Source organism: Nerophis lumbriciformis, linkage group LG20 (genome assembly GCF_033978685.3).
Source record: "Nerophis lumbriciformis linkage group LG20, RoL_Nlum_v2.1, whole genome shotgun sequence".
NCBI lineage: Eukaryota > Metazoa > Chordata > Actinopteri > Syngnathiformes > Syngnathidae > Nerophis > Nerophis lumbriciformis.
This window is the reverse complement of record NC_084567.2, coordinates 5,927,222-5,944,387: the sequence shown is the minus strand read 5'-3', so window position 1 is coordinate 5,944,387 and position 17,166 is coordinate 5,927,222. Positions and strand designations below refer to the sequence as shown.

Here is a 17,166-nt window from a genome sequence, read left to right as displayed (position 1 = left end):
CAGCAACCACACGCCACCAGGACCACGGAGACCAGCCGGCGCCAGCCCGCCAGTCAGCCCGAACGCCAACACGCAAACAAGAGACACCAACAACCCCCCCAACCAAAAGGCCCCTCACCCCAACCCAAACCCGCACAAACACACCACCGCCCAAACAACCGAGACACAGCATCCAGACCAGACACGGGGGCTGCGCCGCCACCACACCAAGTCACCAACAGAGACCCCACAGCGCAAGGTCGGGCCACACGGGCACGGACCCCACCCAACAGGAAGTGAGACCCGCGCGACGCCACACACAAATAAATAATAAGATTAAAAAAATAAAAAATAAAATTAAAAAATAAAATAAAATAAAAAATAAAATTTAAAAAATAAAATAAAATAAAAATAAGTAAATAATAAAAATAAAAATAATAAATACATTAAAAACAAAAAAATATATATAACAATAATAAATGAATAAAAGCCTGGCAGGCCACCAGACCGCAGTCCCCGCCGGCCGACGAGGCAATGAGGGGTGCGCCGAACCCCAAACCCCCCATGCATGTGTACAAGGCCCCCAGAGTGTCTACTGTGTAGTTAAAATTAGGAGGTCAGCCGTTACAGCCGACCTCCAGTCCCTATTGATGTGTGTACTGTAGCGTGAGTGAGATATGTATGCTTGTGGGAACTAATAATGCGATTAAAATTGGGGGACATCAAGGTCATGGTGGGTCCCAACCAAACCAAGCCCCCCAAATCCTAAGTGTCTAATATGCAGCTAAGATTGAGGGATGGACGAGCAGGGGACAAGACAGGAGGACTGGAGCCCCATTGGAGGCATCCTCAACCCCCCGCCATGCCTCCCCGCAGGACAATCCCCAAAGTCCTATATATGTGTGACTGTGTGCGCTATAAGTAGGAGGAGTAGAGGGCCCGGACATCCCCCCAGTCCACGCGGCCGACAACCAGGAACTACGGCCAGGAGGCCGCCACCCCCCGCCACAGCCCGTGACCCACACCAGACCACTTTAACGTGACGCCACACGAGCCCTCACCCCGCCAAACAAAGCCAGCCCCCGCCTGCCCCAACCCAACCCTGCAGAGCCCATACCGGCAACCAAACGCAGAAAAACCGCACAGCCCCCACGCCCAATGCAAACACCGCATCCCGGCCATCCACACAGCAACGTGCCCATACGAGTCCCGGCCAGGGGAAGGAGCCCCCCAACGGGGGAAGAAGCCAATGCATCCCGTCCGCCCGCCAGCCCCCAAACCAGCCGGCAAGCCAACGCCAGCCAGCCCCACAACCCCACAAGCGCACAGACACCAGCCACAGTCCCCCAACCACTCCAACCCAACACAGTGATGCCAACCGCTGGTATCACCGCAGCAACCATCACCACCACCGCCCGTCCGCAGCGTAAACACCCGCGGCCGCCGAAACCAAAACAAAAAAGCGACCGACCCCGTAAACCACAACAACGCACACCCCCGGCTACCACCGAGGCCACCAACCCACCTACCCCAACTCATCCACAGCCAGGCCAATTGAGCCACCGGACATCCACACCCATGCACACACCTACACATTCATATACACATACATACACACATACATATATGCATATACATATACATACACATACACACATATACACACGCATGCATATACATATAAACATACACATCCACACATATATACACATTAATACAACCACACACATATACATAAGCCCACATATACACAAACACATACATACACAACACACAAAAAAAAAAAAAAAAAAGAAAGAAAGAAAAAAAAAGAATAATAATAAAAAAAAAATAAAAATAAACCCTTTAAATAAAATAAAATAAATAAAAATAAACAAGAGGCCTGGTCGCCAACAGTGCCCAACGCCACCAAACCCCGCAGCCCCTCCCGCACGTCCAGGCCCCCCCCGCCCACCACCCACCAGGCATCCCATCCGGCAAAAAGCCATAAGGGCCCAGCCCTGCGCCCACAGCCGGCATGCCACGGCACCTCAGCTAGTTCTGTTTTAACGTCGGGTTAATATTGTGGAGGGGGCTAAATTGTTATGGAAAATAATAATGTAACGTTAGGTAATTACAGTACTACCTTACATTCCTCAGGGACATTTGTATTAGATCTTTTAAGCAGGTGTTTTTTGTTTACATTGTTATAGCCTTCTGGTTAGCTAATGTTTGCCCTGCAGGTAATAGTCACTTGTCCACCCCTTTATATATTAGGTATAGTCAGAGGTGGGTAGTAACGCGCTACATTTACTCCGTTACATCTACTTGAGTAACTTTTGGGATAAATTGTACTTCTAAGAGTAGTTTTAATGCAACATACTTTTACTTTTACTTAAGTATATTCATAGAGAAGGAACGCTACTTTTATCTACATTCAGCTCGCTACTCGCTACTAATTTTTATTGATCTGTTAATGCACGCTTTATTTGTTTTGGTCTGTCAGACAGACCTTCAAAGTGCCTGCCTTACTGGTGACGTTTCACTTCGTTCCACCAATCAGATGCAGTCTCTGGTGACGTTGGACCAATCAAACAGAGCCAGGTGGTCACATGACCTGACTTAAACAAGTTGAAAAACTTATTGGGGTGTTACCATTTAGTGGTCAATTGTACGGAATATGTACTGTACTGTGCAATCTAATAATAAAAGTTCCAATCAATCAATCAAAAGTGTGAAGGAAAAAATTTACTTTTTTATTTCCACCGTACATCCCGTCCAAAGCCTAAAGACTGACCGCACATGAGGATGTTCCCTGTCTTCACAATAAAAGTGCCGCTCCATCGCGCCTGCGCTTTCAAAACAAGAGTCTCCGAAAGCCAGCGCAAACAAGCTAGCAAGCTACGGAGTTTGATGCCAATATATTTCTTGTAAAGTGTATAAAAACGAATATGGAAGCTGGACAAATAAGATGCCAAAAATCCACCACTTTCATGTGGTATTAGACAGAAAGAAGGAACTTTTCTTCTCCTCCATTTGAAAACGTGGACGTTATCATCACTACTGTCTGATTACAATCAACGCAAGTCATCAGAATCAGGTAATACACCAACTTATATTCTAGTCTTCATGAAAGAAAGGAATCTATATGTTAAACATGCATGTGTATTCATTAAAACACCTTTAACATGTAAACAAAAACAGCAAAATAAATACATATAAATTATATACTGTATATATCAATGTATATGTATGTATGTATGTGTATATATATATATATATATATATATATATATATATATATATACACACACACACAGGTAAAAGCCAGTAAATTAGAATATTTTGAAAAACTTGATTTATTTCAGTAATTGCATTCAAAGGGTGTAACTTGTACATTATATTTATTCATTGCACACAGACTGATGCATTCAAATGTTTATTTCATTTAATTTTGATGATTTGAAGTGGCAACAAATGAAAATCCAAAATTCCGTGTGTCACAAAATTAGAATATTACTTAAGGCTAATACAAAAAAGGGATTTTTAGAAATGTTGGCCAACTGAAAAGTATGAAAATGAAAAATATGAGCATGTACAATACTCAACACTTGGTTGGAGCTCCTTTTGCCTCAATTACTGCGTTAATGCGGCGTGGCATGGAGTCGATGAGTTTCTGGCACTGCTCAGGTGTTATGAGAGCCCAGGTTGCTCTGATAGTGGCCTTCAACTCTTGCGTTGACCCTGGATCTCAGGAAACAGAGTGGACCGACACCAGCAGATGACATGGCACCCCAAACCATCACTGATGGTGGAAACTTTACACTAGACTTCAGGCAACGTGGATCCTGTGCCTCTCCTGTCTTCCTCCAGACTCTGGGACCTCGATTTCCAAAGGAAATGCAAAATTTGCATGGTTGGGTGATGGTTTGGGGTGCCATGTCATCTGCTGGTGTCGGTCCACTCTGTTTCCTGAGATCCAGGGTCAACGCAGCCGTCTACCAGCAAGTTTTAGAGCACTTCATGCTTCCTGCTGCTGACCTGCTCTATGGAGATGGAGATTTCAAGTTCCAACAGGACTTGGCGCCTGCACACAGCGCAAAATCTACCCGTGCCTGGTTTACGGACCATGGTATTTCTGTTCTAAATTGGCCCGCCAACTCCCCTGACCTTAGCCCCATAGAAAATCTGTGGGGTATTGTGAAAAGGAAGATGCAGAATGCCAGACCCAAAAACGCAGAAGAGTTGAAGGCCACTATCAGAGCAACCTGGGCTCTCATAACACCTGAGCAGTGCCAGAAACTCATCGACTCCATGCCACGCCGCATTAACGCAGTAATTGAGGCAAAAGGAGCTCCAACCAAGTATTGAGTATTGTACATGCTCATATTTGTCATTTTCATACTTTTCAGTTGGCCAACATTTCTAAAAATCCCTTTTTTGTATTAGCCTTAAGTAATATTCTAATTGTGTGACACACGGAATTTTGGATTTTCATTTGTTGCCACTTCAAATCATCAAAATTAAATGAAATAAACATTTGAATGCATCAGTCTGTGTGCAATGAATAAATATAATGTACAAGTTACACCTTTTGAATGCAATTACTGAAATAAATCAAGTTTTTCAAAATATTCTAATTTACTGGCTTTTACCTGTATATATATATATATATATATGATATGAGTGTGTATGTTACTCATCAGTTACTCAGTACTTGAGTAGTTTTTTCACAACATACTTTTTACTTTTACTCAAGTAAATATTTGGGTGACTACTCCTTACTTTTACTTGAGTAATAAATCTCTAAAGTAACAGTACTCTTACTTGAGTACAATTTCTGGCTACTCTACCCACCTCTAGGTATAGTTGTAAGTAAAAAAAAAAAAAAGGTCAAAGACAAAGCTATTCGGTTTCTTGTGAGTATATACACTTCACTGCCGATGTGGGGGGGCGCCACCTAAAATCTTGCCTAGGGCGCCAGATTGGTTAGGGCCGGGCCTGCGATAACATGCTTATGATCGTGTCATGTCTTAATTGATATTGAGATTAAAATGGGATCAATTGTCCAGTCCTAACTCAGCCCTACTAAGAACTAGGAAATACAATTCAAAAATGCTCAAAATCAAATCCTGGCGCAACAACATCATTTAAATCTTTCACTAGCTGCTACAGTGTTTACAAGATGGAGGATGACTTAGAGATAGTGGCTGTTATGTCCACTCTAACATCCATCCAATAACTTGATGGACTCCATCAATAACTTAGCTTAGTAATGCGAGCTAAATATTTCATTATTAGGAAGCGCTTGTTTTGCTCTTCCACTTTCTTCATTTGACTTTTGCATTCTTTCATCTCCTCTGATGTGAACTCCACTGCCTTCTTCAAGCTAACAATCATGGCGGCTCTTTCTTTACATTCTTCAACAAGGTCGGCTCATTTACACTTTAAGGGCTTGAAATTCAAATGGCTTTCATGTGACAAAACTTTAACTCACTCACCTTCATCTTTCGTCTTTATCTCCGTTGGTGATTTGCTGGAAGTTGATTCTCTTTCATGTTCTCTTTTAGCGGACGTCGCCATCTTAGCATAGCAGTAGTCGTCCATCTTCTATCACGTCTTCAATCTTCACTTCACATATCGCTCCAAACTCAATGCACGTTTCGTGGCTTTGGAAAATATCAATTGAGATATTTGTTGCTATATTTGCTGTGAATCACATGACTTTAAGATCGTGAATTCGAAGAATCTCCGAACAACCATAGCCTGCGGTCTTTGTCTTTTTGCTTGGCTTCAAGAGCATTTGCGCATGCGCTATAAACCAGCAACTTCCGTTTCCTACTTGACATCAGTTGTTTTTCAAAATAAAGGCATTTTAATCTTGTTTTAAAACAACGGTTAGCAAAAGTATGTAACATTAAATAATGGACAACTACTCTTTGAAAATAAAAAATATATATATACAAGCACATGCACAGACTTTTTCCATGGCTGTTGTTCAAACCAGAAAAAGGGCAAACATTGAAGAAAAACAATCCTACATTTTAAATACTACAAGAAACACAAATATTTTTCAACCTACTTAGTTGTTTTAGTTAAAAACCTTTAGAAAGTCAAATGATTACTCTGAATAAAGAAGAAAAGCACTAAGAGTGTAGATCTCCACCAGGACCAATCCTATTGTTCACGTGCTACTAAATTGTGTGCCATCTCATGTGTATCGTGTGCTGGTATGACAATAAACTTCCATGAATCCTGTCAAACACCAGACAGTTAGTAATATGGTTTCACATAAAAATGTTGGTGAAACTGCTCATTTCTACCTAGCGATAGGTGGCTCTAACTGTAGTGCTAATCACTCACCAGCAGAAAGCCCTCATCGCACTGCTAATCAATAACTACCATCTTAGGCACTTAACATCACTAATCGCCAGTTAACAGCTATCATGCTAAATGTCAACTATCTTAAATGCAAACATGAAAACAAGACACATTAATGTCTTTCCCCATTACAAACATAATATTACTATCTAAACTTATATAAACACATTACTGTCTGAGCATATAAGATATTCAATTGTGTTACATCACAATTTATTATATTGAAATTAGCCATGTGATTAAGATGGGCACGGTCTGACCAATCACAAGTCAGTAGGAGCTGCTTTGTTTTCTTGTTTGGAGAAAGCGGAAGAGCGATTGTCAGCCTGACATTGATGTGTCTCTGAGAACTGAACACATTTTTATAACTTATAACAAAATGTGTTTATACAGTAACCTGCTCACATGAGTCACATTACAGCAGGGGTGTCAAACTCATTTTAGCTCAGGGGCCGCATGGAGGAAAATCTATTTCCACGTGGGCGGGACGAGTAAAATCATGGCACTATATAACAAAAAATATGACTACGACAACTTCAGATTGTTTTCTTTGTTTTACTTTTGTCCAAAATAGAACAAGCACATTCTGAAAATGTACATATCACAAATAATCCTCTTGACAAAACACTTCCAGTTAGTTAAACATTTAGAGGGGAAAAAAATGAACTTAGACTTAATCTCAGTGTTTCTATTAAACTTTAAGTCACAACGCATCTAGGATTGAACAAAAAACTAAATAAAGCATGTATAAAAACTATTCTATGTATCAACTACCTCATTTGTCATTTCCACATATTAATCCTGTGCTAACTCAACAAACCATACAAACTGAGGTACAAACCATTGGCGTTGTTAGGCCTATTTTTTGTTGAGTTCAGTGATTATTAAATATTCTTAAGCCCCCCTAAATAATTTGGTGTTATATATATATATATATAATTTTTTTATTTGTATATTTTTTTTAACAACTACATGCCGACATATTCATTATAAAGTGGCCCGAATATGAGTTTAAATAAATAATCATATAAACTGTCATTATTCACTCAGTTTCCCCTCACTTCATAGCGTAAATCACCAAAAATTATTCCCGGGCGCGGCACCGCTGCTGCCCACTGCTCCCCTCACCTCCCAGGGGGTGAACAAGGGGATGGGTCAAATGCAGAGGACACATTTCACCACACCTAGTGTGTGTGTGTGTGACAATCATTGGTACTTTAAGGTAAAGAGCCCCTTTAGTGTGTCGGTATCCAATCCATTTCACTTGTTCATATAGAAAATGCCCACATCACTCAAAATCCAGTCCGCATTTTCTCTGCGACCTTGCCTGCGGTCCTTGGACTTGTTCATATAGAAAATGCCCACATCACTCTTGTAGAATCTATATAAAGTAATATACATTAGCCTAATGTTAAAATAATGAAAAAAACATAATTAAATATATTTGTTTTATTGTATTGTTACATTAATAGCTGTTGTATTATTATAGGATGGCTTGCTAAACAGTTCATATGATTTTCAGAGGGAGGAAAAACCAAGACATTTAATATAACATGTTAAATGAATAAATACATAAAAAGAAAAAGAAAAAAAAATGGTTAAAAGCCATCGTCCCGGGGAGCATTTCATTTCGTCCCGTGCATTTTTAAATAATAATAACAATGAATAATTTCTAAGTATTTGTTAGTATTTTGTGTAGTTTTGTGCTCGTGCGCTACGTTCGTTCTCCTGGGGGCTAAGCCCCCCCTGTCCTTAAAAGCTAGTGACGCCCCTGGTAGAAACTATTCAAGAGTGTTGTGTTACTTCCTGTCTTCTAGACATAATGTGTTTTGATAGAAAAATAAAAGCTGTGCAATGTGTGAACAATTTCAACAAAGCACAAATAAAAAGTTCAAAGACTGACAGTATTGCAGTAAATCACACACTGTTCACTTTCTTTACATTTGCACAGAAGACAATCATTTTCACAGAACTATATCAGTGTGCAGTGTCTCATGCTGCATTTTAAGTGGGGTTACAGATTGCTTATTTTACTCCTGTTTTATGTTGGGTGGAGGGGGAGGAGTCACAGCCCCGCTTTACCGTGTACCTCTTGCTTGGTATACTTGTTCGCCCAAGTATAAACTATTTGCTTGCCTAAGTAAATTGTTATTGCGACATCCAGTGGACACAATTAGAACAGCAGTTTCTTTCATTAAAAAAATGCAGCTGACTTTTACTCTTTGCAAACTCACCTCGCGGGCCGGATTGAACCTGTTATGCCCGAATGTCGAGGGAGGTGGGGGTTGGGTTGTGGGTGTTGGGGGTTAATTGTTCATATGTCTCTGATTTGCACATCAATCAGTCTGAGGAGTAAAAGTTGGCACTTGGTTATGCAAACAGTTACCCAGCATCACATATGCGTTAGTCAGTTATGATAGATATCAACTTTGCAGTGAAAAAGGGTGTAGTGCAGGTTTTTGAGCGTGCACAAACTTGACACAAACTAAACAGCTAATTGGTTATTTTCTCTTGTGTGTTCTTATGGGTTTTACTGTGTCTGCAATATGTGTGAACCTTTTACAGCACACTGAACAACTAAATGTTTTTTCTCCAGCGTGTGTTCTCATGTGTCACCACAAAAAGCTGTTTTGATTAAAGTTTTTACCACAAACTGAACAATTAAATGGTCTTAGTCCAGTGTGTTCTCATGTGTCGTGTCAATATTTTCTTAACAGAAAAGCTTTTGCCACAAACTGAACAACTAAATGGTTTTTCACCTGTGTGTATTCTCATGTGTCGAGTCAAATAGCTATTCTGAGAAAAGCTTTTGCCACATACTGAACAATTAAACGGTTTTTCACCTGTGTGTGTTCTCATGTGTCGAGTCAAATTGCTATTTTGAGAAAAGCTGTTGCCACAAACTGAACAATTAAATGGTTTTTCATCTCTGTGTGTTCTCATGTGGTGAGTCAAATTGAAATTTCGAGAAAAGCTTTTTGCACAAACTGAACAACTAAATGGTTTTTCACCTGTGTGTGTTCTCATGTGTTCAGTCAAATCACAATTTCGAGAAAAGCTTTTGCCACAAACTGAACAACTGAATGTTTTTTCTCCTGTGTGTGTTCTCATGTGTTGAGTCACATGGCAATTTGCAGAAAAGCTTTTGCCACCAACTGAACAATTACATGTTTTTTCTCCTGTGTGTGTTCTCATGTGTCGAGTCACATGGCTATTTCGAGAAAAGCGTTTGCCACAAACTGAACACTTAAATGGTTTTTCACCTGTGTGTATTCTCATGTGTTGAGTCAATTGGCTCTTTTTAGTAAAACTTTGACCACAAATTGAACAACTCAAACATGTTTGACCTCTCTTCTTTGAAGAGCATTCAGAGTGTTTGTTGTCAGTGTGAGTCCTCATATCACCTTCACAGTCTTTATCGCTGCTCAGAGGTTCTTCAACCTCGTCTTCAGCCTCACTATCTGATAGTGGAGCTAAGAGGTTGTTTACTTGTGGTTTCTCTTCATCATCTTCAGTCTTCACAGAGAGAATACTCAGTGGAAACTTGGTGTAACCAGCTTCTTCTCGTCCTAGAAGACACTCTCCCTCCTGAGTGATGCAGAGTTCCTCCTCTTCCTTTTTAATGCAGGGTGGTTGTGGAGTCTCCTGCTTCAAAGTGGAGCTCCCCCCTAACTGAGGGGAAACTTCTTCTGGATTACCGATCAGCTGCTGGACGTCTGCAAGACACAAACAACAAAAACACACTTTCTTCTATGTACTGTATGTGTGTGTAGTAGGGTTGTACAGTCTACTGCTACTAATAAAGTATTGTGGTACTAATTAATTGAAATCGGTACTATACCACCTTTGAAAAGTACCGGTACCGTTCTTTCTTCTGAATGCTGCTGTGTGGCGGTGACTCCAGAGTGCATACAAGCAATAACATGGTGGAGAGGAAGAAAGGCAATAAAGGACAATTCTACTGGTTAATAAAAAGGGTGCGTGAAGTGCAATATGGAGGTATTTGGGCTTCTAAACTAGGGTTGAAACGACGCGTCGACGTCATCGGTTACGTAAAAACGTCGAGGACGTTTTTGTTCGTCGACGCGTCGCATATTTACGTCACACTACCGTCATGGCGGAGCGCAAAGCAGACGATGCGAGCGAGGGGAAAAAAGCACGCCAAAAGTCGTCAAAAGTGTGGGAGTATTTCAATAAACGGCCTAAGAAGAAACGCTACTTTTACTTTGCTACTTTTATCTACATTCAGCTCGCTACTCGCTACTAATTTTTATCGATCTGTTAATGCACGCTTTGTTTGTTTTGGTCTGTCAGACAGACCTTCAAAGTGCCTGCCTTACTGGTGACGTTTCACTTCGTTCCACCAATCAGATGCAGTCACTGGTGACGTTGGACCAATCAAACAGAGCCAGGGGTCACATGACCTGACTGGCTCCGAGCTAACTTCGGGTGTTACCATTTAGTGGTCAATTGTACGGAATATGCACTGTACTGTGCAATCTACTAATAAAAGTTCCAATCAATCAATCAAAAGTGTGAAGGAAAAAAGACCCTTTTTTTATTTCAACCGTAAAGACTGACTGCACAGTTCCTGTCTTCAGAATAAAAGTCCCGCTCCATCGCGCCTGCGCTTTCAAAATAAGAGTCTCCGAAAGCCAGCACAAACAAGCTAGCAAGCTACGGAGTTTGCCGCCAATGTATTTCTTGTAAAGGGTATAAAAACGAATATGGAAGGTGGACAAATAAGATGCCAAATAACAACCACTTTCATGTGGTATTAGACAGAAAGGAGGAACTTTTTTTCTCCTCCATTTGAAAACGTGGACGTTACCAGCACTGCTTCCTGATTACAATCAATGCAAGTCATCAGAATCAGGTAATACACCAACTTATATTCTTGTCTTCATGAAAGAAAGGAATCTATATGTTAAACATGCATGTATAATTATTAAAACACCTTTAACATGTAAACAAACACGGCAAAATAAATAAATATAAATTATATACTGTATATATCAATGTATGTGTATATATATATATATATATATATATATATATATATATATATATATATATATATGTGTGTGTGTGTGTGTGTGTGTGTGTGTGTATATATATATATATACACACACATATATATATATATATATATATATATATATATATATATATATATATATATGATATGTGTGTGTATGTTACTCAGTACTTGAGTAGTTTTTTCACAACATACTTTTTACTTTTACTCAAGTAAATATTTGGGTGACTACTCCTTACTTTTACTTGAGTAATAAATCTCTAAAGTAACAGTACTCTTACTTGAGTACAATTTCTGGCTACTCTACCCACCTCTGCTAATAATGTTGTTGTATGCACACTGTGTCGAGCGGAAATGGCCTATCATAGCAGCACAACGGCAGCGTTCTTGCCATCACCATCAACTAGTCAATCGTCCGCGTGAGTATACGTTGTCATCATTACACAAAAACATGAATGTGTCATTTGTATCTGCGTTGTAAATTCATAAACTAAAGCACCGTTTCGCTCTGAGAGGAGCGTTTGGCGTGCCTGTTCAGTGTTTACAAAGACGCGCTCCTCTTTAACGCTAACGTTAATTAGTTGTGCAAATACCTTTTACAACATTAACAATTACGTATACTATGTACAAACGAACAATTAACTTTCACTTTAATCATACTATCATTGTTGTGTTATTAAGCAAAATAAGCAAAAGTTTTACTTTTGTTGAAATGTTTACACTGTTGTTACAGAATATTTCGTTTTGCACTTTTTTGTATTGGATGTTCATCTTTATTTTTGCACATTTTAGCAAATAAGCAATACTTTTACTTTTGTTGAAATGTTTACACTGTTGTTACAGAATATTTCCGTTTTGCACTTTTTTGAATTGGATGTTTATCTTTATTTTTGCACATTTTAAAGCAAAATAAGCAATACTTTTACTTTTGAAATGCTTATACTATTGCAGAATATTAAGATTTGCACTGGATGTTTACTTTTATATTTGCACATTAAAAGCAAATAAGCTACTTTTAATTTTGTTAAATGTTTACATTGTTACAGAATATTTTGTCATGTTGTTGTCAATGTTGACTGAGTGGCCATACTTTTTTTTTTTGTAAATAAAAGCCATGCCTTTTGAAAAAACTGGCCTACATTTATTTTTTCATCTTCATTTTAAATAAAAAAAATAATCGGTAAAAGGAAAAATAATCTATAGATTAATCGAAAAAAATAATCTATAGATTCCATCCATCCATCCATCCATCCATCTTCTTCCGCTTATCTGAGGTCGGGTCGCGGGGGCAGCAGCCTGAGCAGGGAAGCCCAGACTTCCCTCTCCCCAGCCACTTCGTCCAGCTCCTCCCGGGGGATCCCGGGAGGATCTATAGATTAACCGATTAATCGAAAAAATAATCTATAGATTAATCGATAGAAAAATAATCGTTAGCTGCAGCCTTATTCTAAACTAACAATAAAGGTGACACTTTAAACAGGGAACCGCCGCTCTGCAAGGGTTGCTGTACACCTTTCCTGTTTGTGGGCTCCCAGACCGTGGTCGAGGTGCGCAGGGGAGACGTTCCCTCCAGGGCCCATGTTTTGTCGGGGGTGACACTGGGTCCATAAAGCTCCGCTCTTTGGTCGGAAGGACGAGGCCGTCGATTAGTTACAACTTGCTCACTTTATTTATTATTTCCACAGGGCACAACCGGACATCCACCATACTATTAACACTCCTGCACATGCTACCAATACCTCTCCTTACTCGCCCACTCACTTACAAAGGCTGTCCGTCACAATGGAAGGCATGGGTCGAGCTGTGGGATCACAGACTGTGGCGATTTCTGAACTAAATGGCAAGATGGATCACATCATAGAGAGGCTTGCTGGATTGGAAAAAATTGGATTGAGAGCTGGCATGGACGCTTAGAGAAGACAGGCCATGAAAATCTCTGCTCGCTTGGAAAACAACATTCCTAATCTACGATCTGACTCCCTCGCATGGCCTTGACGCTGCTCAAAAACAGAAGAAAGGCTGTTGGGAAAACATCCCCGAAGGACACCTCAGCGAGGGACACTCTGACTACCCTCCCTCCCTTCTCAACAACATCTGGGAGTTGAACTTTGCTTGCACTGCCTGTAGAGCGACTCCGGGCCTATAGACTCAACAACTCACCCTGAACGATGAGCGCGCACACACACACACACACACACACACACACACACACACACACACACACACACACACACATACGCCTCTGCCACTGCTTATTTCCCTTGGGGCAATGGACGGAGCAGCGACTGGCCTTCGTGGCCCCTACTCAGTGACCTAGTGGTTGGAGTGTCTGCCCTGTGATCGGTAGGTTGTGAGTTCAAACTCAGACCGAGTCATACCAAAGACTATAAAAATGGGACCCATTACCTCCCTGCTTGGCACTCGGCATCAAGGGTTGGAATTCGGGGTTAAATCACCAAAAATGGTTCCCTGGCGTGGCCACTGCTGCTGCTCACTGCTCCCCTCATCTCCCAGGGGGTGAACAAGGGGATGGGTCAAATGCAGAGGACACATTTCACCACACCTAGTGTGTGTGAAAATCATTGGTCCTTTAACTTTAACTTAACTTTTAACCCACCCTCCCCTCTGTCGCGAGTTTTATTGATTAACGTCTTTATGTGTGCGATGGCTATGAGATTATTTTCCTTCTGGTTGTTGTTGATAAATGGCTTTGGAGAGTTTAGTAGAGTTTTAACTTGCACTTACAGAATGTACTTACGACTGTAGTTACTGACAGTGGTTTTCTGAAGTGTTCCTGAGCCCGTGTGGAGATATCCTTTACACACTGATGTCCGTTTTTTGATGCAGTACCGCCTGAAGGATCCAAGGTCACAGGCATTTAATGTTACGTGCAGTGATTTCTCCAGATTCTCTGAACCTTTTGATGATATTATAGACCTTAGATGGTGAAATCCCTAAATTCTCTGCAATAGCTGGTTGAGCAATGTTGTTCCTAAACTGTTCGACAATTTGCTCACATATTTGTTCTCAAACTGGTGACCCTCCTCCTATCCTTGTTTGTGAATAACTGAGCATTTCATGGAAGCTGCTTTTATACCCAATCATGGCAGCCACCTGTTCCCAATTTGCCTGTTCACCTGTGGGATTTTTTTGCCACTTGTGCCAACTTTTTTGAAACATGTTGCAGGCATCAAATTCCAAATGAGCTAATATTTGCAAAAAATAAAGTTTTCCAGTTTGAACGTTAAATATCTTGTCTTTGCAGTCTATTCAATTGAATATGGATTGAAAGGTATTTGCAAATCATTGTATTCTGTTTTTATTTACCATTTACACATCGTGCAAACTTCACTGGTTTTGGGGTTTGTAGATACGTAGACGCGCACACAGCTGCTTGGCTTGATGCCAAATATTAGCACAGTTAAAACTGCCCAATTAGCATTTTGTAACAAATTCCTACAATTTGTGTTTTGTCTTTAATAAATGTGTTTTACCTGCTACATGGCTTATCTGTGTACATTTAGCCATACTTTTGTTTTTAGTACTTAATTAATAATTGTATTGTTCTTCAAGCACAGACCAGGAGTGGCAACCATAAATTAAGAATAACTTTATATAATTTCAGTAAAACTTTCTGTTCTATTTTAATCTAATCCTTGATTATAGCAGACTATATGTAATATGGAAAAATGCTCTTTGAGTGCAACAAGAAAAGCCCAATGTGTTTAATGCCTTTTAATTCATATTTTAACCTTGTAAAATTGTTCTTTGACTGTGAGTGTAAGATTTTCTGTTTAGAATAAAGCCAATATTGACATTGTTCATAGTTCCTTTTATTTAGAAAAGTATCTATACATTTAGTACTGGTACTAAATTATTGGTATGGGGACAACCCTAGTGTGTAGTGTTTCATGGCCATTCATTTAGTGCCTTGCCAGAATGATGGATCAATGTTTACATGACTTGTCATAGACTCAGAAAAGTTCAGCTAGAATCACAGAAAGTAGAAAACATCTGCTTCGATGGACATTAGGATACTACAAACTAACAGTGGGGAAAAAGTCAATATTGAAATACATTGCAAAACAAAAAAAGATAATATCTATCTGAAAGAAGTCTGTAGTTAAGAAGTAGAGAACATTTTTAGATATTAAATGCAAAAAATGTGATCCACTTTCTGTACAATTGCAATGATCATTTTATTTACTTTGTTTGTCACACAGTTTGTCCAATAAATATTAACTGTCCTCAAGTATACATTTATACAACATTAATTTTAAGTAGTTTTTTTTTTAATTTTTCAGTGACTTTGTAAAAATGAAAGTAAAACTCCATGTCACAATATTGCAATAGACCAGGGGTCGGCAACCCAAAATGTTGAAAGAGCCATATTGGACCAAAAATACAAAAACAAATCTGTCTGGAGCCGCAAAAAATTAAAAGCCATATTACATAGAGATAGTGTGTCATGAGATATAAATTGAATGAAGGACTTAAAAGAAACTAAATGACCTCAAATATACCTACAAACGAGGCATAATGATGCAATATGTACATATAGCTAGCCTAAATAGCATGTTAGCATCGATTAGCTTGCAGTCATGCAGTGACCAAATATGTCTGATTAGCACTCCACACAAGTCAATAACATCAACAAAACTCACCTTTGTGCATTCATGCACAACCTTAAAAGTTTGGTGGACAAAATGAGACAGAAAAAGAAGTGGCATAAAACACGTCCTAGAAAGTCGAAGAAAGTTATACATGTAAACAAACTACGGTGAGTTCAGGGACCGCCATAATTAGTAGGACAAAACGGCGCTAGCCAAATACTCGAATTCAGTGACGCATGTTTAATATAAACAGTGTGATTTATAACAATTAGGGAGGTTTGTGTCATGTTTGTCCTCCTACAGAAACCATATTAAAACAAAAAATATTTTTCCCCTCATCTTTTTCCATTTTTCATACATTTTTGAAAAAGCTCCAGAGAGCCACTAGGGCGGCTCTAGAGCCGCGGGTTGCCGACCCCTGCAATAGACTATTGTATCGTGACTCAAGTACCGTGATACATAGTTTATCATGAAGTCCTTTCCAATATCTCGTCTAGGGCTGGACAATTTTGGCAAAACATAATCACGATTATTTTGAGGGATTTTGGAATCACGATAAATAACTAATTTATTTATTAATTAGAAAACGTAAAAACAGTATCACTAAAACTCAATTTTAAATATAATCTAAAAGATTAGTAACACATAAATAACATGTAGAATAAAAATCATAGTAATAATAAATGAAAATGACTATAGCAATATGAAAAACTAATCTAATTCAGGTTTTCTGTTTACATTTTTCTGAATTCCGTTTCTTGAATATTAGTGTCACACCCTGGTGAAAGTTGTCTTTTTGAATTTGGGGCTTTGTTTAATTTCAGGCACATTTTTAACATAAACTATCTGTTATTAAAACATATCATACCATACCACCACCAAAGGAATTCAATACAACTTTTTTTAGAAAAACAAGAAGATAAGAATTAGAAATAAATACAAATATTTAAAGAGGCTCAGATGTTTGTAACTTAGACTTAGACCTATTTTTGTTGTCATTCAAATTTGAACTTTGCAGTACAACAAAACCACTGCCAGCTATCTTATTTTACCATTAGTGTTTGAACAAAGCATACATTTGTTATTTTCTTGTTCTTTATTACCTCCAATCCTCTGCACGTTGATGTAGACATGTGGTCCAGTCTTCTCTTCACATCTCTTACTCTTCCCCAACAT

At 39.3% G+C, this 17,166-nt stretch overlaps 1 protein-coding gene across 1 annotated transcript; it reads right to left on the bottom strand.

Annotated features, from left to right (window-relative positions):
* Positions 1-7,321: 7,321 nt before the first annotated feature.
* On the bottom strand, positions 7,322-17,166 carry LOC133619375 (uncharacterized). Its single transcript, XM_061980354.2, has 2 exons — positions 17,094-17,166; positions 7,322-10,055 (listed from the first exon to the last, which is right to left on the bottom strand). The coding sequence occupies exons 1-2, from the start codon at positions 17,164-17,166 to the stop codon at positions 9,001-9,003; spliced, it is 1,128 nt and encodes a 375-aa protein (XP_061836338.2). The 3' UTR covers positions 7,322-9,000.

Coding starts and splice junctions, on each gene's coding strand:
- LOC133619375 (XM_061980354.2), bottom strand. CDS start 17,166: ATGTTGGGGAAGAGTAAGAGATGTGAAGAGAAGACTGGACCACATGTC. Junction 10,056..17,093: donor CAACGTGCAGAGGATTGGAG/GTAATAAAGAAC, acceptor TGTGTCTTGCAG/ACGTCCAGCAGCTGATCGGT.